This window comes from Giraffa tippelskirchi, chromosome 11, assembly GCF_054371585.1.
Source record: "Giraffa tippelskirchi isolate mGirTip1 chromosome 11, T2T-mGirTip1v1.2.pri, whole genome shotgun sequence".
In the NCBI taxonomy this organism is placed as follows: domain Eukaryota; kingdom Metazoa; phylum Chordata; class Mammalia; order Artiodactyla; family Giraffidae; genus Giraffa; species Giraffa tippelskirchi.
The window spans coordinates 14978116-14999817 of NC_137285.1; the positions used below are offsets into that span (position 1 = coordinate 14978116).

The window sequence follows — 21702 nt, forward strand, 5'->3', positions numbered from 1 at the left end:
GAGAATATGCAACCTAGTCTCAAATGGTCCACAGAAAGGAGAGAGAGAGAGGGAGGGAAAGAGAGGGAAAGAGAAACTTAGGTTGGTGGGGGGGAAATTGGAGAGAAGAAGCAAATGTAAAGAAATGATAAAAACTAATGACTCTGAGCTAAAGGGGTACAGGAAACTTTTGTATTGTTTTTGCAACTTTTCTGTAAGTTTGAAACTATTTCCCAAAAGAGAGAGAGATATAACTGAGTGATTTTCAAATGTTCAAGTGCAGAATACCCTGAAGGGCTGGTGAAAATACAGAAGTCTGGACCCTCCTATTAGACCAAATTAGACTCTCCTATTAGAACTAACTAACACCCAAAAAAGATGTCCTTTTCATTATAGGGGACTGGAATGCAAAAGTAGGAAGTCAGGAAACACCTGGCGTAACAGGCAAATTTGGCCTTGGAGTACAGAATGAAGCAGGGCAAAGGCTAATAGAGTTTTGCCAAGAGAATGCACTGGTCATAGCAAACACCCTCTTCCAACAACACAAGAGAAGACTACACATGGACATCACCAGATGATCAACACTGAAATCAGATTGATTATATTCTTTGCAGCCAAAGATGGAGAAGCTCTATACAATCAGCAAAAACAAGACCGGGAGCTGACTGTGGCTCAGATCATGAACTCCTTATTGCCAAATTCAGACTTAAATTGAAGAAAGTAGGGAAAACCACTAGACCATTCAGGTATGACCTAAATCAAATCCCTTATGGTTATTCAACAGAAGTGACAAATAGATTTAAGGGACTAAATATGATAGACAGAGTACCTGAAGAACTATGGACAGAGGTTCGTGACATTGTACAGGAGACAGGGATCAAGACCATCCCCATGGAAAAGAAATGCAGAAAAGCAAAATGGCTGTCTGAGGAGGGCTTACAAATTGCTGTGAAAAGAAGAGAAGCGAAAAGCAAAGGAGAAAAGGAAAGACAGTCCCATCTGAATGCAGAGTTCCAAAGAATAGCAAGGAGAGATAAGAAAGCCTTCCTCAGCGATCAGTGCAAAGAAATAGGGAAAACGACAGAATGGGAAAGACTAGAGATCTCTTCAAGAAAATTAGAGATACCAAGGGAAAATTTCATGCAAAAATGGGCTTAATAAAGGACAGAAATGGTAGGGACCTAACAGAAGCAGAAGATATTAAGAAGAGGTGGCAAGAATACACAGAAGAACTGTACAAAAAAGATCTTCATGACCCAGATAATCACGATGGTGTGATCACTCACCTATAGCCAGACATCCTGGAATGTGAAGTCAAGTAGGCCTTAGAAAGCATCACTACAAACAAAGCTAGTGGAGGTGAGGTCCAGTTGAGCTATTTCAAATCCTGAAAGATGATGCTGTGAAAGTGCTGCACTCAATATGCCAGCAAATTTGGAAAACTCAGCAGTGGTCACAGGACTGGAAAATGTCAGTTTTCATTCCAATCCCAAAGAAAGGCAATGCCAAAGAATGCTCAAACTACCACACAATTGCCCTCATCTCACATGGTAGTAAAGTAATGCTCAAAATTCTCCAAGCCAGGGTTCAACAGTACGTGAACCGTGAACTTCCAGATGTTCAAGCTGGTTTTAGAAAAAGTGGAGGAACCAGAGATCAAATTGCCAGTATCCGCTGGATCATCGAAAAAGCAAGAGAGTTCCAGAAAAACATCTATTTTTGCTTTATTGACTGTGCCAAAGCCTTTGACTATGTGGATCACAACAAACTGTGGGAAATTCTGAAAGAGATGGGAATACCAGACCATCTGACCTGTCTCTTGAGAAACCTGTATGCAGGTCAGGAAGCAACAGTTAGAACTGGACATGGAACAACAGACTGGTTCCAAATAGGAAAAGGAGTACGTCAAGGCTGTATATTGTCACCCTGCTTATTTAACTTATATGCAGAGTACATCATGAGAAACGCTGGGCTGGAAGAAACACAAGCTGGAATCAAGATTGCCGGGAGAAATATCAATAACCTCAGATATGCAGATGACACCACCCTTATGGCAGAAAGGGAAGAAGAACTAAAGATCCTCTTGATGAAAGTGAAAGAGGAGAGTGAAAAAGTTGGCTTAAAACTCAACATTCAGAAAACTAAGATCATGGCATCTGGTCCCATCACTTTACGGGAAATAGATGGGGAAACAGTGGAAACAGTGTCAGACTTTATTTTGGGGGGCTCCAAAATCACTGCTGATGGTGATTGCAGCCATGAAATTAAAAGACGCTTACCCCTTGGAAGGAAGGTTATGACCAACCTAGATAGCATATTGAAAAGCAGAGACATTACTCTGCCAACAAAAGTCCATCTAGTCAAGGCTATGGTTTTTCCAGTAGTCATATATGGATGTGAGAGTTGGATGGTGAAGAAAGCTGAGCATCAAAGAATTGATGCTTTTGAACTGTGGTGTTGGAGAAGACTCTTGAGAGTCCCTTGGACTGCAAGGAGATCCAACCAGTCCATCCTAAAGGAGATCAGTCCTGGGAAGGACTGATGTTGAAGTTGAAACTCCAATACTTTGGCCACCTCATGCAAAGAGTTGACTCATTGGAAAAGACCCTAATGCTAGGAAGGATTGGGGGCAGGAGGAGAAGGGGATGACAGAGGATGAGATGGCTGGATGGACATGGGTTTTGGTAGACTCCGGGCGTTGGTGATGGACAGGGAGGCCTGGCGTGCTGCGATTCATGGGGTCGCAAAGAGTCGGACACGACTGAGTGACTGAACTGAACTGAACTGGACCCTCCCAGGGGTGCTGATTCAGTGGGTCTGGAAGGAGAAGAGTAAGAATTTGCATTTCTCACAAGCTTTGGGATGGTGCTGGTCTGAGACATGCTTTGAGAACAACAAAGCAGTTATAACCTAGCTTAAATTGTGTGAGTCCAGCAGCAGCAGCAGACACGGAAAGCATTTTTTAAAAGCAGGACTGGGAGAGGGATGATGCAAGGGACAAAAGTCTTCATTATGAACCCTTCTGTACCATTTCACTTGTTCCCAGGTGCACATATCTGAGAGCCTATAAAGCACCTACAGCAGCACTTGCCTGGCAAGTGGCACATGGTCAGTAAGTGTTAGCAACCTGCTGGGACCTCAGTTTCTAAAATACCGCAAAGATGCCAGGTGGCATGGGACATGGGTGCTTCCTGGGTCTCCTGGGTGGGGGTGTGGGGAGCAGGACTTCTATTGGCTCACTCTAGGGGAGAAAAGTCCTTTGGGTCACTCGTATGGAATATATGTCTTCCCCTTGCATATGCCATCGCTGTGCCAGGTCAGACTCAAATTTCCCAAAATTTCTCCCAATTCTGAAAAGAGAACATGGTTCAGGCAGTCAATTTTTGTCAAGGCACGCACTCCTCTTCCCCCTCTTCCAAGGGGTGGTGGTAATGAACCTTGGCCTCAAGCCTCATTAAACCCCATTATATAATCACCCCCATCCCGAGTCTCTTTATAACCCTTCCAGTGGCTGGTTTCTTGGCAGTCCGCAGCTCGGCTTCATCAGTCTTTATTGCTACCTGCGGCTGCCTCCCTAACAAACCGAGCTTCTGACTCATCCCCCCAAGGCACACGAGGCCAGGCCCTCAGCTGAGGGTCAGCTGCCTGTCGCTGTGTCTCCAGAACAAAGAACAGGAGCTGCTTGGAAAAGAGATGAGAAGAGGGCACAGTGAGACAGGGAAGGCGAGGGCATGCTGTCCTTCAAACACCTGGTGAAGGACACTATTTCATAAGAACAGGGTCTCATATCCAACTGCAGCTGGTGTTCAGGGCCAAGATGGGGATGTCCAGGTATCATCAGTCACTTGTTCGTTCTGACAGCTGCTGCCCTGAAATACCCTCCCACCCACCCAGACAGCTAATAAAAACTGCAGGTGGCAAAAGAAGTCCCCATCACCCCTCATCTTCTACCAAAGATGTTCAGGATGACAGCTTTTGGGTGCGTTCTGCAGCTGCCTGCCCCCCGCCCACAGGAATGGCCACCGCCTCGGACAATGGATTCCCTGAATATAAACACCGGAGTCTGGTGGGATAACAGTCTGCTAGCCAGCGTGGGTCGGAGAAGGCAATGGCAACCCACTCTAGTACTCTTGCCTGGAAAATCCCATGGATGGAGGAACCTGGTAGGCTAGAGTCCATGGGGTCGTGAAGAGTCGGACACGACTGTGCGACTTCACTTTCACTTTTCACTTTTCACTTTCATGCATTGGAGAAGGAAATGGCAACCCACTCCAGTGTTCTTGCCTGGAGAATCCCAGGGACGGGGGAGCCTGGTGGGCTGCCATCTATGGGGTCGCACAGAGTCGGACGTGACTGAAGCGACGTAGCAGCAGCAGCAGCAGCAGCCGGAGTGGGTGCTGATCGTTGAGCAAGCACTGTGCTCTGAGGGAATAAGAGGCATCCTTAGAGCAAGACTGGCCCCCACCACACAGTTCCCAGCTAGGCAAGGGCGCCAGCGAGAAACCTTGAACAAGGTAAGCTCCCGACTTGCTGAACAAAGAAGTTTCAGTGGAAAAGGTATTGCCATTTCACACGCCAGTGTTGCAGATTTGGCAGATTCTGAATGAGAGCAAACTCCATCCCCTTCCTGGCCTGTGACCTTGGGGCGGTTACTTAAATCTCTCGGCCCTAGCTTCTTCATCTGTAAAATGGGCATCATAATAGGAAGCCTGGCATGCTGTAGCCCATGGGGTCGCAAAGAGTCAGACATGACTGAGTGACTGAATTGAACTGAACTGAAGAGTATCTACCTGAAGGAGGACTATGAAGCTTAAACAAAACAACAGAAGTAAACTGCTTTGCCTGAATTGATGAAGCTTCGGAATAAATGCCGACTGCTATTATTATCGTCATTTTCCTCATTGTTACAAGCTATTCCATCCCATAATGTACAGCAAGAGCTCCCCAAGTGACCTTTCACTGAGACTTGGTGCTTTAAATTCTGGCCCCCATGCTAAGAAATTCACACGATTTCCTCATTTTACCCCCACTACCATCTTTGCTGGGTAGAAATAGACCCACAGGGTTCGGTGATGTGCCCAATGATACGTCAGCCACCACTTGGTTGCTATAATCCCCAAATCACCTCCACCATCCGGTATTGAATGATGATGAATAATTACTGTTCCCATGTAGGCAGCAATTTTTTTTTTCATTCTGAAGAAGCTCCTTTATAGGGATCATAGAGACTACCTGAACTGAGTCAGCTGGGGGTTAGAGATGCCCTCCAAGGTGCCACAGACACACAGCTTATTGGTCCAAAAATGGCCCATGGGTAGAAGGCATCCAATGAGACAATACAGGGGCAATGCGGTATGCATGAATGCAGCATGGAGTAAATAAATACAGCAAGGATGGAGAGGTAAGTGATGGTTCTCTACTTCTCTGAGAAGCAGGTTCACTCCCGGGTCAGCATCCTCCACGTTGAGCAGTAGAGTCTGATATCTGGTGTTTTGTCCATGGCTAATCTTAGAGACGGATTCCTCAGGAGCCAGGACTCCTCCTACTCTCCTCCCTTCCCCTGCCCATCATCCCCAGACCGGGGAAGCAGGGTGAGCCCCAAGGAGGTTAAGTCCTTCTTACAGCTCATTCGAGGTGGCTAGGTACCCCGGGTCCAAGCCCCGGCCACTCCATAGCCAGAAGCTTCCTAATGCTGACTCCCGGCATTACCATTGGGGATAACAGGATGTAGGCTCACCACCCTTCACAGCGCAGCCACAGCCAGAGCTGACAGTGACAAACGGGACGACGGACTCAGCCTGGCAGGGACACCGCCTCAGAGGTTCCCTCGGCCGGGTCAGGGGAGGAAGGCTGGCACTGGGGCCCAGAGGCCGGAAGTTCTCCTCTGGAACTCATAGTGGCGTGAGAACGGGACTGTCAGCCATATGGGGGAGCCGGTGCCCGCAGCTGTGTGCTCCCCACAGCCCTGACCCAGAGACTCCCAAACCAGCATTCTGAGTGAGTCAAAATATCTGCCTAGGAAAAGCCGCTCTGCATACTCACTGGGTTAGCCTTAGAGCTCCTAAGCTCTGGAATGGACCTGCATGCAGTCTTTTATTGTACAGTTGGGGAAACTGAGACCCAGAGAGAGAAAGGAAGATGGGATGCAGGTTAGAGTTTGCGTTTGGATTCAATACCTATAATGTGGTCAAGATCACTCACCTTTCAGAGCCTCCATTTCCTGATCTGTAACATGAGAATAATGATATCCGCCCCCAAAGAGTGCAATGCATCTGAACTGTGACAATGCCACTGACATGCCCAGCAAGGACAAAAGTCACACGGGCCACTGGTGACAACACTGAGATCTAGGGGAGAGCTTCTCATTTCCTGATCTGGAGCCTCTTCCACCAGGCTGCCTCTGCTTCTATTATTTGTTAGGATCATAGAAAATAGGACTGGTCCATGGGAGTCCAGCTAATACTTGGGTTACACACTTGTTCTCTCCCTGAAACTCAAATGCTAGCTTTCTCCTTCCTGGGAGATGAGGGAGGGGCCTCTCTGCATACAAGGACCAGGACTGTCCTGAGATAAAATTGTGCTTCTAGGGCCTCATAGTATCGGGAGCTGATTTTAATTCAGGATGACTCTGCTCCTGCCCACGAGCAGGCAGGGAAGCGTCTCCTCTCAGATGGAGACAGGGGCAGGCATGAAAATGGGGAACTACGGTGAATCCTTGCAAAACTCTGGGGCAGAAGCAGGGGTCTGAACGTGCAAGTCTGACGGCTGTTTTTTTGTTATTTTTTTTTTAAGGTAAGATGGAGATATTTCTCCTCTGGCCGGAATTAAAGTCCAGAGCTATGGTCAAACCCTCTGAGGCAGCCATGCTGACATTCTCTCACACGATGGCGATGCCTGAAGACAGATGGCTGCCAGAGGCAGTGCCCAGCATCATGCCAAGGTAAATTCCAGGCACTCTTAGGGCCAAAAGGGAGTTGGGGTGGAGGTGGGGTAAACTGAAAGGCATTTAGCCACAGCCTCAAAATTAATCATGGAGCCAGAGGATGGAAATGAATCTAGGAGAAGGCGATAACAAACATCAGAATAGCAATGCCATTATGAGGTGCTTACTGTGTGCCAAGTACTGTGCAGGCAACTTGACAAATATGAGCTCATCCAGTCCTCACAAACATCTGTGACGTAAAGCTATTGCTATTCCCATTTCACAGATTAAAGAAACTGAGGCTCAGAGAGGCTGTTAACTTGCTGGAGGTCAGCACAGTGCTCAGAAATAACAGAGCTGGGGCTGGAACCCAGGCAGCCCCCTCCAGAGCCATGACGCCCTGCCCCAGTTGGCTGCCAATACTCACTGCAAATGTCATCACCCCTTTCCCTTGTCAGGCCCACCCACCATCATGGAGTGTCTCTAATCCTTCTGACAGTGATTTCTCTTGACAAATTGATAAACTGGCTTTCTGGCGTCGACGTGTGTCATGAGTACTATTTTAGTTTGCTTGATTCAGGGCCTGTAGCCTTGGGCACTGAGATAAGCCAGGCTCTGGAGCCTCTCCTGATGTCCAGCCCCTCCTGGTACCAGACCCTCCATTGAGTCCTGCAGTGGACTCAGGAGACACATGTGTGGACTGTAAACTGAGTTCACGGTTCCTGCTCTGGGCCAACCATCCAGCTGGGGTAAGGCAGAGCTTCTGAACCTGACAGTCCTGACTCCAAACATTTGTGTTGGACATTCCATCTGCAGTTTTCCAGGGAGAGAACTAATAGATTGCATCCAATCCTTAACAGGTCCATGGGCTCCCTAAAAAGAGTTTTAAAACCTTTATGTAAAGATAAAGAACAGAATCCCACATTTAGAGAGAGATGTCCTTCTGGGTATCTGAGGAACTTGGTTACAAAATCAGGCATGATGCTTAAACTGGTATACTCTGGAGTTAGAAGGAATCAGATTCAAATTCTGACTCAACTACTCCATAGCTGTGTGACTTTAGGCGATTCTTTGATGTCTCTGGGCCTCAATTTCCTCATCTATACAATGGGAATAATCAGATTCAAATTCTGACTCAACTACTCCATAGCTGTGTGACTTTAGGCGATTCTTTGATGTCTCTGGGCCTCAATTTCCTCATCTATACAATGGGAATAATCCATGTGTACCACTGATTGTTGCAAGAACTAAATGACATCACAAATGTGTCTGATTAGCACATACTAGTGCTCAGTGAGCATCATTTATCACTTATCAGAGTAGCAACACGTGGACACAGTCTGGCTGTATTAAGGGCAAGGGGTTATTTCCTCCACATTCTAGCACCCCCTCCTCTTTCCAAGTTCCCAAGCAATAAAGTTGTCTTGGCTGGAGGACTGGTTGGGCTTTTTTCAGGGGCTCCCCTCTGACCACATCTGCGCCTGCTCAGCAAAACGGGCCTCTGGGCAGAGAAGATTAAACGCCTTCTGAGACTTCATCCTTGATCACCAGAAAGTTCCATTTCCGCCCCTAGGAATAACCACTTTGCCGCAAAACTCATGACAGCAGAATGTAAGCCACCCCAGGCCCCGCTCAGCCCAGTGTGAACCAAAATCCATCATGGAGATGTAAAGGTTACACGCATCGACCGGTGTTGGGGAGAAAATTACAAAATTGAACCAGAGAGGCCTTAGCCCATGGCGTCCAGGGAAAATCTCACGACCAGGCAGAAAAGACTGCTGTTTCCTTTAATGTCCTGCAAGCTTACTTCTCGCTGTCATCCCTACACACCTGCAGGCACATGGGACCAGTGACAACAGCTTCCCAATTACGCCCCTTTTTCTCCGAAACCATCCAAAGGGCATGGAGGGGCGCAGGGGCAGCCGGCTTGCGGAGCGCGGATGAGGTGTATTTTCACGGAAAGAAAAGCAGAGGGCGCGCCCTGGCGCGGCAGCCACCCGGGTGCGGGTGCGGAGGACTTACTTGAGGAGAAATTGGCCTCGGAGTGGACGGGAGGGGTGGAGGGCAGGAAGGGCGCATGTCCCACGAAGAAGGAGCGGAGGGAGCGCTCGGACAGCAGCGGGGAACGCTGCTGGGAGGGGATGTTCTCACAGCTGCCCACGCTGCTGTGGATCTTGAGGTTCAAGGGCTTGCTTTTCTTCTTGGCTCTGAAAGGGAGACAGAAAGAGAAGAGAGAAATGTATCCCTACGCACACACAGAGACAGCCGGGGGCCCTGTCTCCTTAGCATAGCACTCCGCACCCACTCCCCATCTCCACCTGGCCTTGCCATCCTCTCCCACTCTCCCTCTCTAGGTTCCCCGCACTATATTCTGTGCTGTTCCTCACCTCCAGCCCTTGGCTTATACTGTTCCCATCGCCTGCAAGACCCTCTCCTTCTTTGCCCGGTTAACCCCCACATGTCGTTTACAACTCTGGCTCTCATGTCCTCTCCTCCAAGAAGCCTTCCCTGACACCGCAGTCCATCCTGGCCAGGGTCGAGTGTTCTTCCTCCAGGAAGCCTTCTCTGATACTCCCCATATCCTCCTAGTTTGGGTTGGTGCTCCTCCTCCATCCTTCTAAAGTATTCTCTATGTATCTCTGTGTCTGCACTTTCCTATTTTTTCCAAACTTATTCCTGTAGGGTTTGTCTGGCTTCCCAGGTGGCACGGTGCTAAAGAGTTTGCCTGCCAATGTAAGAGACACGGGTTCAATCCCTGGGTGGAGAATATTCCCTGGAGTAGGAAATAGCAACCATTCCAGCATTCTTGCCTGAGAAATCCCATGAACAAAGGAGCCTGGTGGGCTATGGTCCATGGAGTCACAAAGAGTTGGACACAATTGAGCTTGTGCACACATACACATGCACACACACACTCTCTTTCCCACGTGGACAGAGGATCTTTGAGGGCAATGATTTTGTACTGTTTTCGTTTTTCTGTCTTTGGCAACCAGCACAGAGCCTGACACACAGTTGGTGCTCACGAAATGCTTGTTAAATGATCGCTCTGGATGGACACTTAGCATATGGCGCTTGAATTCTCCTGACTGTGTGCTCTTCGGGCAGTCGGACCCTGTTGTTTCTGTTGTTGGAGCTCTCAGCCCCTAGCTCAGCCCCAGCTGAATAGAAGGTACCTCTTGGTCTGGTTTTGAACTGTTTCTGCCCTTCCCCCGGAGCTTATGTGATCAGCTGAAGAGAGTTTAGTTTAAAACTGCACCCAAAATGACCCTTCCTTCTCTCCCCTTCACCTCCCCCCACCCCAGTGCCCTGTTCAGGTGTGGCCAGGAGTTGGGCGCCCTCCTGTGGTCAAAGCAAACCGTCCTTGCAGATTTTCACAGCTCTGGACAAAGGGCGTTAAAGTGCGTTAATTTTAAGAGTGAAGGCCTCCCACACAGGCAGCCTACAAGTCACCCTCTCCAGGAGGTCTGCTTCTCCTCAGCTTTAAGGAGTTCTAGCGGTGCCTGCCAAGTCGCCCCCTTGCAGCGCCTGCGGTGGCAGCCTTGCTTATTATCCCTCCAGGGGTTGGCAGCAAGGCCTCTTGTTAGAATGGCAGGCGCTGTTGGCTGGCTCACCCTGCCTGTGGTTGGAAACGAGAGGGGGGTAGGGCGCGGCATTTCATTCCACATGAGTGTCCAGCCGTGGAGGCTCAAAAAAGGCGTCTGCACAGAGGGAGTGGAATGTAGGAGTTAAATTCACACAGGCTTTGGGGTCGGGGGGAGGACTGGAGCTCAGGTCCTGATTGTGACCTCAGGAAAGTGATCCCACCTTTCTGTGCCTCAGTTTCCTCACCTGGACAATGGGGGCAAATCATAGCACCTACCTAAGAACGAAGTCGTGATATTAATACTTGTATGAGATCATGTGGGTGACACGGGGCACAGCACAGAATGAGAGTTCAGGTTACCTGCTATTAATGCAACTACAACCAGGTTAAGCTGGATGTCGGTACAGACACAAAGCAGGCACCCCACAGTGGCAGAGCTGGTCCACAGACTCCCATCCAAGTCCATGTGCCCCAACTCAGGATGGGAACCAACGTCCTCCACCTCGTGAGAATTCTAAAGGACTGTGGCCCAGGTTTGATCTGTGAGTCAGGAGGACTGTTTATTAACATCTTCCCAGTTACTTCTCAATTATGGGCTCCCCGAGGACAGAAATGCACCTTATTTCTTTTGCCAGCCTTGGCCACCTCCGCCTGAGTCTGGCAGACAGCTCTGCACTCAGAAGGCTCCTGATGAATGCCCATTTGCCAACCTGCCTCTCAGAGCCTTCATCACAAAGGTTGCCGAGGGAAGTCCCAAACTGATGGTTGGGCTTTGCACCATTTCTTCTCCCCAAAGTCTGCTGGATCTTGAGTTAAGCTGAGCTGCCGGCTCACACGGCCCCTCAGCTGTGTCAGGGGTGGGGTTGTGTCCCCTTGAACTCGAAAGCCTTCAATGGCCAAATCCCTCAGCATCTCACTAACAGGGTCTGGAGCATCTGGCCCTGTCGACTGGGAGGAAATGACAGGGCTGGGGACAGACAAGGTCCTCGTGGGCATGGCAGGAGGACAGGAGAAACAAGCATTCTCACATACCACCCTGGGCAGCATGGGGCTAATCCAGGAGCCATTTCCCCAAACAGGAAAAAATGCCTGCTGGTCTAGCCCGGGGCTGTGTGAGCTGCTCCTCCTTCTCAAACTGGGCCATTTAGATCTTTTGCAGTTGGCCTCATATAATTAGCCAAAGGGTGACCTCCAGGAAAGACCCTTTTCAAAAAGCAAAGAATAACACCAGTTCATGGATGAGAAGGGGTGAAAGTTGGGGTGGGGGGTACTTAGGGACCCTGGACTCAGCTGCTCAGAGGAAGGGGAAGGTTTGGAAAAGCCTAAGCCTGGGAGAATGTTTATTGAGAATCCACTCTGTTCCTTGGCCACAGGCAACAATCCTCATTTCTGGCTTAAGCATGCCTGGAGCAGGGTAAGAATCAAAGGGAGCCTTGGCAAAAACAGGGGCACCAATGAGTCAGTCAAACAGCATAGGCTGTATTTCCCCAGGTGTGGAGGAACAGGCAGTGCTTTCAGATGAGACACAGAATCATGTTTGTATTTGAATAGTTAAAATTTGAAATATTGATTTTGCACACCAAATATATAATTCCATGCAGTCGATTTCCAGTATACAGCCTTACATAAAATATACTAAGAAGAATTAAAAGAAGAAGAGGAAGGGAAAGAAGAAGAAGGAAAATAAAGAGAAAAAGAGGAAGCAGCAGATGAGGAAGAAGAAAGGAGATAGAGGAAGAGACATTGGTTAAAAAAAGAATGTCAAGTAAATTCTAATATAGGTCTTACCAGAGTGGCTAATGGAGTTGACAGCACCAAATGTCAATACAGAGCAACCAGAATTCTCATAAAATTCTGGTGAGATGGTGAATTGGTACAACTATCTAGGAAAACAATTTGACAGTATCTACTGAAACTGAACAAATACTCTGACCCAATAATTTCACCCCAGGGTATTATGCCCTTAAGCAAAATGACTGCCTGTGTCCACAGAATGACCTGTGTAAGAATGTTCATGCCAACATCATTCATATGGGCAAACACTGGAACAATCTCAATGTCCATCAATAATAGAATGGATAAATATATTGTTGATTTATATCCTAACAGATGATGCTGTGAAAGTGCTGCACTCAATACGCCAGCAAATTTGGAAAACTCAGCAGTGACCACAGGACTGGAAAAGGTCAGTTTTCATTCCAATCCCAAGAAAGGCAATGCCAAAGAATGCTCAAACTACCGCACAATTGCACTCATCTCACATGCTAGTAAAGTAATGCTCAAAATTCTCCAAGCCAGGCTTCAATGGTACGTGAACTGTGAACTTCCAGACGTTCAAGCTGGATTTAGAAAAGGCAGAAGAACCAGAGATCAAATTGCCAACATCTGCTGGATCATCGAAAAAGCAAGAGACTTCCAGAAAAATATCTACTTCTGCTTTATTGACTATACCAAAACCTTTGACTGTGTGGACCACAACAAACTCTGGAAAATTCTTAGAGAGATGGGAATACCAGACCACCTGACCTGCCTCCTGAGAAATCTGTATGCAAGTCAGGAAGCAACAGTTAGAACTGGACATGGAATAACAGACTGGTTCCAAATAAGGAAAGGAGTCAAGGCTGTATATTGTCACCCTGCTTATTTAACTTATATGCAGAGTACATCGTGAGAAATGCTGGGCTGGATGTAGCACAAGCTGGAATCAAGATTGCCAGGAGAAATATCAATAATCTCAGATATGCAGATGACACCACCCTTATGGCAGAAAGTGAAGAAGAACTAAAGAGCCTCTTGATGAAAATGAAAGAGGAGAGTGAAAAAGTTGGCTTAAAACTCAACATTCAGAAAACTAAAGTCATGGCATCTGGTCCCATCACTTCATGGCAAATAGATGGGGAAACAATGGAAACAGTGGCAGACTTTATTTTGGGGGAGCTCCAAAATCACTGCAGATGGTGACTGCAGCCATGAAATTAAAAGACACTTGTTCCTTGAAAGAAAAGTTATGACCAACCTCAGTTCAGTTCAGTTCAGTCGCTCAGTCGTGTCCGACTCTTTGCGACCCCATGAACCGCAGCACGCCAGGCCTCCCTGTCCATCACCAACACCCAGAGTCCACCCAAACTCATGTCCATTGAGTCGGTGATGCCATCCAATCATCTCATCCTCTGTCATCCCCTTCTCCTTCTGCCCTCAATCTTTCCCAGCATCAGGGTCTTTTCAAACCAACCTAGACAGCATATTAAAAAGCAGAGACATTACTTTGCCAACAAAGGTCCATCTAGTCAAAGCTATGGTTTTTCCAGTAGTCATATATGGATGTGAGAGTTGGACTATAAAGAAAGCTAAGCACTGAAGAACTGATGCTTTTGAACTGTGGTGTTGGAGAAGACTCTTGAGAGTCCCTTGGACTGCAAGGAGATCCAACCAGTCCATCCTAAAGGAAATCTGTCCTCAATATTCATTGGAAGGTCTGATGCTGAAGCTGAAATTCCAATACTTTGGCCACCTGATGCAAAGAACTGACTCATTTGAAAAGACCCTGATGCTGGGAAAGATTGAAGGCAAGAGAAGGGGACAACAGAGGATGAGATGGCTGGATGGCATCACCAACTCAATGGAGATGAGTTTGCATAAACTCCAGGAGTTGGCAATGGACAGGGAGGCCTGGCATGCTGCAGTCCATGGGGTTGCAGGGAGTCAGACACAACTGAGCGACTGAACTGAACCGAAATATATTATAGTATACTCATATACTGTATATATGACACTCATATACTGTAACTGCATGACAATGAAAAAGAGGAAACTATACTGCTATAGTACAATATGGCTGAGTCTCAAAGATACAGTGTTGGGCCAAAGAAGCCAGCAACAGAAAAGCATATGCTGTCTGAGTCCCTCATGATTCCTTTTACATCAAGTTCAAGAACAGGCAAGACCGATCCATGGTGAGAGAGGCCAGAAGAGTGATTTTCTTTGGGGAGATTATTGACTAGAAGCGGAACCAATGATCCTTTTTGGTGCTGGATGTGTCCTCTGTCTTGACTGGGTGGTACTGATAAATAAAATTCGTCAAACTGCACACAAAAGTTGTGCATTTTACTTCTGAATGGAAGTCATGCCTTACAAAAAAGACTTTTAAACAACAGTAAAAAAGACAACCCAATTAAAAAGATTAAAAGATTTGAATTGACATTTCTCCAAAGAAGGTACACAAATGACGGACAAGCATGTGAAAAGATGTCCAGCATTACTTAGTCATTAGAGAAATGCAAATCAAAGCCACAATGAGATGCCCCTTCATATCCATGAAGATGGCCATAATCAAGAAATCATAAAACAGTAAGTGTTGGTGAGGATGTGGAGAGACTGGAACCTGTGTCCACTGCTGGTGGGAATGTGAAGTGGTGCGGCCACTGTGGAAGACAGTGTGATGATTCCTCAACAAGTAAACATAGAATTACTATCTGACCCAGCAATTCTACCCCTAGATATATACCCGACAAAATTGCGAACAGGTGTTCAAATAAAAATTGTACACAATGTTTATAGCAGCATAATTCACAATAGTCAAAAGGTGGAAACAACTCAAATGTCTGTTGACAAGTGAATGGATAAACTAATTGTGGTCTATCCAGACAATGGACTATTACTCAGTATTATGAAATACTGATTCATGCTACAATGTAGATGAACCTCAAAAACTTAAGCTAAGTGAAAAAAAACACATGCAAAGGGCACACACATATGATGATTCCATTTATATGAAATATTCAGAATAGGAAAACCTTATCGAGACAGAAAGCAGATTAGTGCTTGCCTGGGGCTGAGGTCAGAAGGGTAAATGGGAAATGACTGTTTAATGGGTTTGGGGTTTCCATTTGAGCTGATGGGAAATTCTAGAACTGGATAGTGGTGATAGTTGCACAAGACTGAGAATATACTTAATGCCATTGAATTGTACAGTTTAATATGGTATATTTTGTAGGATGGATAAACAATAGGGGGTCCTACTGTATAGCATGGGGAACTGTATTCAATATCCTGTGGTTTTCTGTGGATGAGGACAGCAGACAACACAGTGATGTGCTTCCCAAGGCCTGAAGTCAAGCAGCCTGGATGTGGGTCCTGCTCCCCTCGTGTTAGCTTGGTGGTTGTGGGCTAGTTGCTTCCCTGTTTGGAGCCTTTCTGCTTGTTTTTCAGAGAGGGCTACCATCCAAGTGTGCAAATTATCACAGGAGATTAGAGGGATCTGAAAGGTGTGAGGTCTGGCACCAACCTCTTGGTATGAATCTGTATTGTTTCCTGTCAATTTCCTACTTCATGAAGGCACGTGACCTCAGCTCTGTTTTCCTTGTGTCTTCTGACTGCCAGTGAGTGCCACCTCAGCTTCTCTGTGCCTTCACTCTCCTAGAACCCTCTCGCATCTTCTCCCTGCACATCCTTAAAGGCTGAACTCGAGGATGAGCAGCTCTGAGCCCTCCAGAACCATCTGACGCTGGGGTTGCCATCAACAGCCCAGGATGTGCATCTGTGTCGTGCCGGAGTGCTCACTGCATTCCAGACACCAACCCTACACAGGCAGTAATTCTTGCAGTCCTCCCCACCGCCCTGTGGGGAAGGTGCTACAGTCATTCCCATTTTACTGATGGGGAAACTGAAGCTTACAGAGATGATGTGGCATTTGGTTCCAAATTCAACACAGGTCACCCAAGCACACCCCAAGTGTAAGGTACTGTGGTGGACACCACGGGACATTAAAAAGGAAATGTGAGCCCAAACTTTGTTCTCAGCAGCCCCATCTTGTGTACCACTTCCACACCAGTGTGGACCAGGCCAGAAAACGGAGTCTGTCCCACACCTGCCTTACGGCTGTGGGTATCCCACCAAAGCAGAGCAGGAATCTCAAATTCAAGTGTAACCCACCAGAAATCGTCTTTCACTGGAAGTAGGTCATCCCGGCTACCTCCTACCCTGGCTGGGTGAGAAAAGTGTAAGAAACCCTGAGTTATGCCTGGGGCATTGTTTTCCTCTTGTTCTCTGGGAAGCTGCCTGCTGGTTTGAGCTAGGTAGATCCAGCCAGATTCTTCTAGTCCTGGGGCTGACAAACTATGGACCAAATCCACCTCCTAGCCGGTTCTTGTAAATAAAGTTTTATCAGCCATGCCCATTCACAACACATTGTCTGTGAATTCTTTAGCTTGACAACGGGGGAGTTAGTTGCAGCACACACTGTGAGGCCCACAGAGGGGAAAGAAACAATTTCCTCTCTTGCCCTTTACCGGAAAAGTTTTCCAATCCCTATTCCAGGCTCCCCGCCCACAGATGTTAATCATGAAAAAATTCTAAAGAGAACCAGAGCTGGCTTGGGATTTATTTTCCCTCAAGTGAAAGCGTCTCTTGACCTTTTGCAGCTGAATAGTAAACACCCCGCCTTCCTATTCCCTTCTCTCCTTGTAGCTCAGGTGGCCTGACTCATCCAGGGTCAGGCATCAGCCACATCCCTGAGTGTAAGTATAAACCCCTTTGCCTAAATCTATGCTGTCCTATACAGTAACCATAGCCACACGTGGCTATTAAAATTTAAAAATTCAGTAAGACAAAATTTACAATTCTGTTCATCAGTCTCAAGTTGCCACAATTCAAACGCCCCAAAGTCACCTGTGGCTAGCGGCTGCCATTTTGGACAAAGCACTTCCAGCATCACTGAAACTTCTTTTGGACTTTGCTGCTCTAAGGCACCCTGTTCCTGGCCACACGGGGTGAGGTGATCACTGTTCTGCTATTACAGCATCTTCTTCATCCCACCCCTTCTCTTCTCTCTGATTTTCCCCCTCCCTCTCCAAATAGTAAAATTAACTTTGCTTCGCAAAAGGCTGGAGACAGCAGAAATATGTATCATAGGGGGCTGATCCATTAAATGGTGTGAAATGGTAACTCCATTTGTGGAGCTGTGTAGGTGTTTGAAAGAATCTGGATAGTGAGAACCACTTACTACAAAGTGAAGGAAGGAAGAGGAAAAACCAGTGTATATAGTATGACCTCATTTGTGTCATTAAAAGATATATTAGTGAAAAACATGAATCCAGTAAATATTCTTAGGACAAGGAGGTGCTGGACTCCAGCAATGAAGGAGGCAGAAACAAGAGCCATGCTTTCCCTGGGTTGGTATCCTGGTGGGGGATACAGACAAATACATGAAATGATAAGGAAATACTGGTTAATAATAAGAGCTACAGGGAGAATGAAAATCAGGTGATGCAGGGGCTTGGTGGCAGGGTCTTTCTGGGGACACGGCCTTTAGGCCGAGACCTGCATGTCAAGGAAAGCCAGACTTGCAGAGATCTGAAGAGAGAGGAGACCGGGCAATGAGGAAAGGTCCAGGCCAGGGCAGGTCAAATCACAGCGAGAGAGGAGAAAAGACGCAGGGTTAAACTTTGCTCAGTAACAGATCAGCTCTCAATATCCAACAGATTTCTACCAAGACTTGATTTAGGGAAGAGCAAACAGTCCTCATACACACATTCTCCTCCCATCCACTAAGATACACTTCAGATCCAAGGTGAGTTGTTGCTGTTTAGTTGCGAAGTTGTGTCTGACTCTTTTGTGATCCCATGGACTGTGGCCCGCCAGGCCCCTCTGTCCATGGGATTTCCCAGGCACAAATAGTACATGAAACCAAAAAATGATCAGGAGAGGAAAGGAAAGATGTTCCAGTGCAGAGGTCAACAAACTTCCTGTAAACAGCCAGAAAGTAAACATCTTTGTTTACTAAGCTCTCAGTCACAGCTACTCAGCTCTGCCCTTGTAGCACAAGCTCAGTCCCAGGTGACAAGTGATGAAAGGGCGGGGTGTTTTCCAATAAAATACCCACAAAAGTAGGCGCTGGGCTGGATGTGAGCTGCAGCTTGCCAACCCGTCCTAGTAGAGTCTGGACTCACCTGAAAGCAGGAAAATTGAAACGAACCAGCCCTCTGGTTTGTTTCACCTCGACTCCCATTTCCCATCACCTGGTTCATCCAATGAGCTTGCACCCCTGCCTGCTGGACTTCGTTTGGTGTCTTTCCTTTCCTCATCCTGACTCCGCCTGTCCAGGGTAGGCTGGGTCTTGACATGCTTTCAAGCTACAGCCCTGTTCTGGAATACACATTTGTTTTTCTAATTATTTGATGAAATAGGCCTCTCTCATCCACTTGGAAGCACCAGGAGGGCAGGGATCGTGTGTGACTTGTTCTGTGTGGACCCCCAGGGCCCAGTATGGAGTCTGACATATAATAAGAGCTCAATTGATGAAATGAATGTCTGAAGGTTCAAGTGTGCCCACTGTGCCATCACCTGAATGCTTCGGGGTTCCTCCTGGCAGTGAGTGAGATGGGGGACCTTCCAGTGCACCCACTTTGCCTTGATGCCATAGGTGGGGGATTGCCAGGCTGGCACCCACCCTATGCATTTATTTCTAGTAGGAGACATTTGCTGTATGGAGTGGCTGTGGGGCTGGTTAACCTGCAGGACAGGTAAGTGCCCATATCAGCCACCTGGGGAGGGGGGCAGGGTTTGAATTCCAGTATTCCTGGGACTGCTAATGTGAGCATTAAGACTGGCCTGGCTGAGAGGTAAGGGGTCAGATGCTGTGTTCTGGAAACATTATCTCATTGGAGTAGGAACAATCATGACCCCCGTTTTGCAGTGAAGGTAACTGGGTTTCTCCACATTTAATGTACCCACGTCCCAGCTCGATAAAGGCTAGGAGCGTGATCACAGATTTCACTGACTTCAAAGCCAATTCCTAATCGCTTTATCAATCCCACCATAAGAGCTGACCACACATATTCCCATCTTACAGCAGTGCCTGTGCAGATCTGGAGTTGTCCAGGTTGTTGATATGGGGGTTGGATGGGGACAACCAATCTTACACTTGCAAGCCAGGCATCTTGCGGTTTTGACCAGTTCTTGACCTGGACATGGACAACGCTGCTTCTGACCCGTGGAATGACCTGGAAGCCACTCTCTGGCTCCCTCTCCAGCCTCCTCCACCCCATCTGAGCTCACCCAGACAGCCACCCTCAATTCTGCCTTCCAGGCCTGATCTGTGCCGGCATCCAGGCCCGCTGACTTTCCTGCATCTCTGTGATTAGGAACTAATCTTATATTTTTGTTCCCCAACCCATAAATCAGTTACAGACCAAATATTTACATAGGCCATCATTTCCGACTGAACCAAGGCTCATGACAGCCTTCATTATTAGAAAGGATGACTGATTTTGGACAGAGATTTCACAGGCATGTGGCTGGATGTTTTCCTTTAGGTTTCCCTCCCCCTCCCCTGGCCTGAAGAAGAGACAGTTTCCAAGATGAACTGGTACAGAGGTCTGCTCTTGCTGTCTCCCTGGGGACAGAAGGATGTGGACAGGCTTCCATCAGCCCCATAAGTGACAGCCGGTATTGGCTTCTTCCCGCTTCTCTTGGCCTCCCCCTGGGCAGAGAATCATTTAACTAAACATCCCCTAAAATCATAAACCCTAAAGGAGACTGTGGTGCTGGATAAAACTTTTGAGAGTTCCTTGGACAGCAAGGCGATCAAACCAATCAATTCTAAAGGAAATCAAACTTGAATTAATTCACTGGGAGGACTGATGCTGAAGCTGAAGCTCCAATACTTTGGTAACCTGCAGAGCTGACTCATTGGAAAAGCCCCTGATGCTGGGAAAGATTGAAGGCAGGAGGAGAAGGGGGTGACAGAGGATGAGACAGTTGGATGGCATCATCGACTCAATGGACATGAGTTTGAGCAAACTCTGAGAGATAGTGAAGGACAGGGAAGCCTGGCGTGCTGCAGTTCCTGGGGTCGCAAAGAGCTGGATGTGACTGAGTGACTGAACAACAACAAAAGGAGACAGAGAGAGAAGAGGCTGGGAAGAGGAAACTCGGCAGCATCACTACCGCCATTAGTGACACCCACCCTACCGGAGATGGTGTGGCCTGTACAGGGTGACAGTGAGGGGGTCATGTGCTGTGCTGATAATATCTCTGGGTATAGAAGCAGGAGGCTGAGCTGCTGACCTGGCTCTGTCATTACTTAGCAGGTCACTGCAGCCTTGGAGGCTGGTTTCCCTCACTGTCAAAGCAGGGATCTGCCAAGTTGTCTCTGTCCCTTCCCAGTCCAGGTATCTTGGCTCTCATGGGGACAGCCACCATCCATTAAACCCTTATGATGAGCCTAGTCTTGTGCTAAGCACTTTATAGGTGTTCGGTCATTTTAATCTTTAAAATGGAGATCGTCATCTCCAGGTGAAGAAACAGAAGATCAGAGACTGAGCCACTCACCCAAGGTCACACTGCATGTGAGCAACAGAAGCCAGGACTTGAAATTTGTTCTGTCTGACCTCGGTGCTCTTGGTCCTAAAATATATCGCAGCCTCCCTGAGACCTGAATTTGCTTGGGGCACAGAAGCAAGCTGTCACGTGCATTCTTAATGTCCCTCTATCCCCCAATGAAAGCACTGACTGAGGGTCAACGTCCTAAGCAAAGGCAGAATTGACAATTTTCTGACAGGTGGTGGGCCAGCGGAGAGCCTTCTCTCTGCAAAGCTCGAGGTCAGAGCAGGAAATGTTTCTTCACGGAAAACATGATTTTTTTTTTGTGCCACCTATAAAGCTCTTCAAAGAAGCTTCCTTTACCCTGGGAAAAATTAACTGGGAGTGAATCTTTACAGACAAGCCTAAAAAGCACATATTTCAATCTGGTGGTTCTCCGAGAGCCACATGAAAGGCATCCATCAGAGCCAGCGAGACAGACAGCAGCCTCTGCCAGCTCTGAGGGCTTGGGCAGGATTCAGACAGCACCGGGGCCGGCTGGGCACTCAGGCCAGCCGCTTAACCCCAGCGGGTGTTCAGCCACTCCACTCGTAAAATGAGGGCTTAGAGCAGATCATCCTTAAAAGCTCATCCATCCTCACTGTGATGATTCTGTGATTCTGCTCTCTTTCCTCCAGACTTACACCATGCCCTCAGCAGGTCAGAAACCGCAAGGCTTCGAGCCTTCTTATTTATTCTGTGGGATAACCTCTCCAGACCCCTTGTCTACCCTTCGCTTCTCTGGGGCCAAATGAGTCAGCATGAGCTAGGTGAAACCTCAGCGCTATGATCCCAGCGGTGCAGAATTTCCATGGTGACTCCAAGAAGGTCTGAAACCCTTTTTCCATGTGAGTTTGAA

General features: G+C 47.5%; 1 protein-coding gene across 3 annotated transcripts in view; it reads right to left on the reverse strand.

Annotated features, from left to right (window-relative positions):
• KSR2 (kinase suppressor of ras 2) overlaps window positions 1-21702 on the reverse strand; it is a 476682-nt gene that overhangs the window by 190773 nt on the left and 264207 nt on the right. For all 3 annotated transcript variants that reach the window (XM_081539723.1, XM_081539722.1, XM_081539724.1), the window contains exon 5: window positions 8924-9108. In XM_081539723.1, the coding sequence (XP_081395849.1) occupies window positions 8924-9108 (185 nt within the window). The remainder of the gene's footprint in view (window positions 1-8923; window positions 9109-21702) is intronic.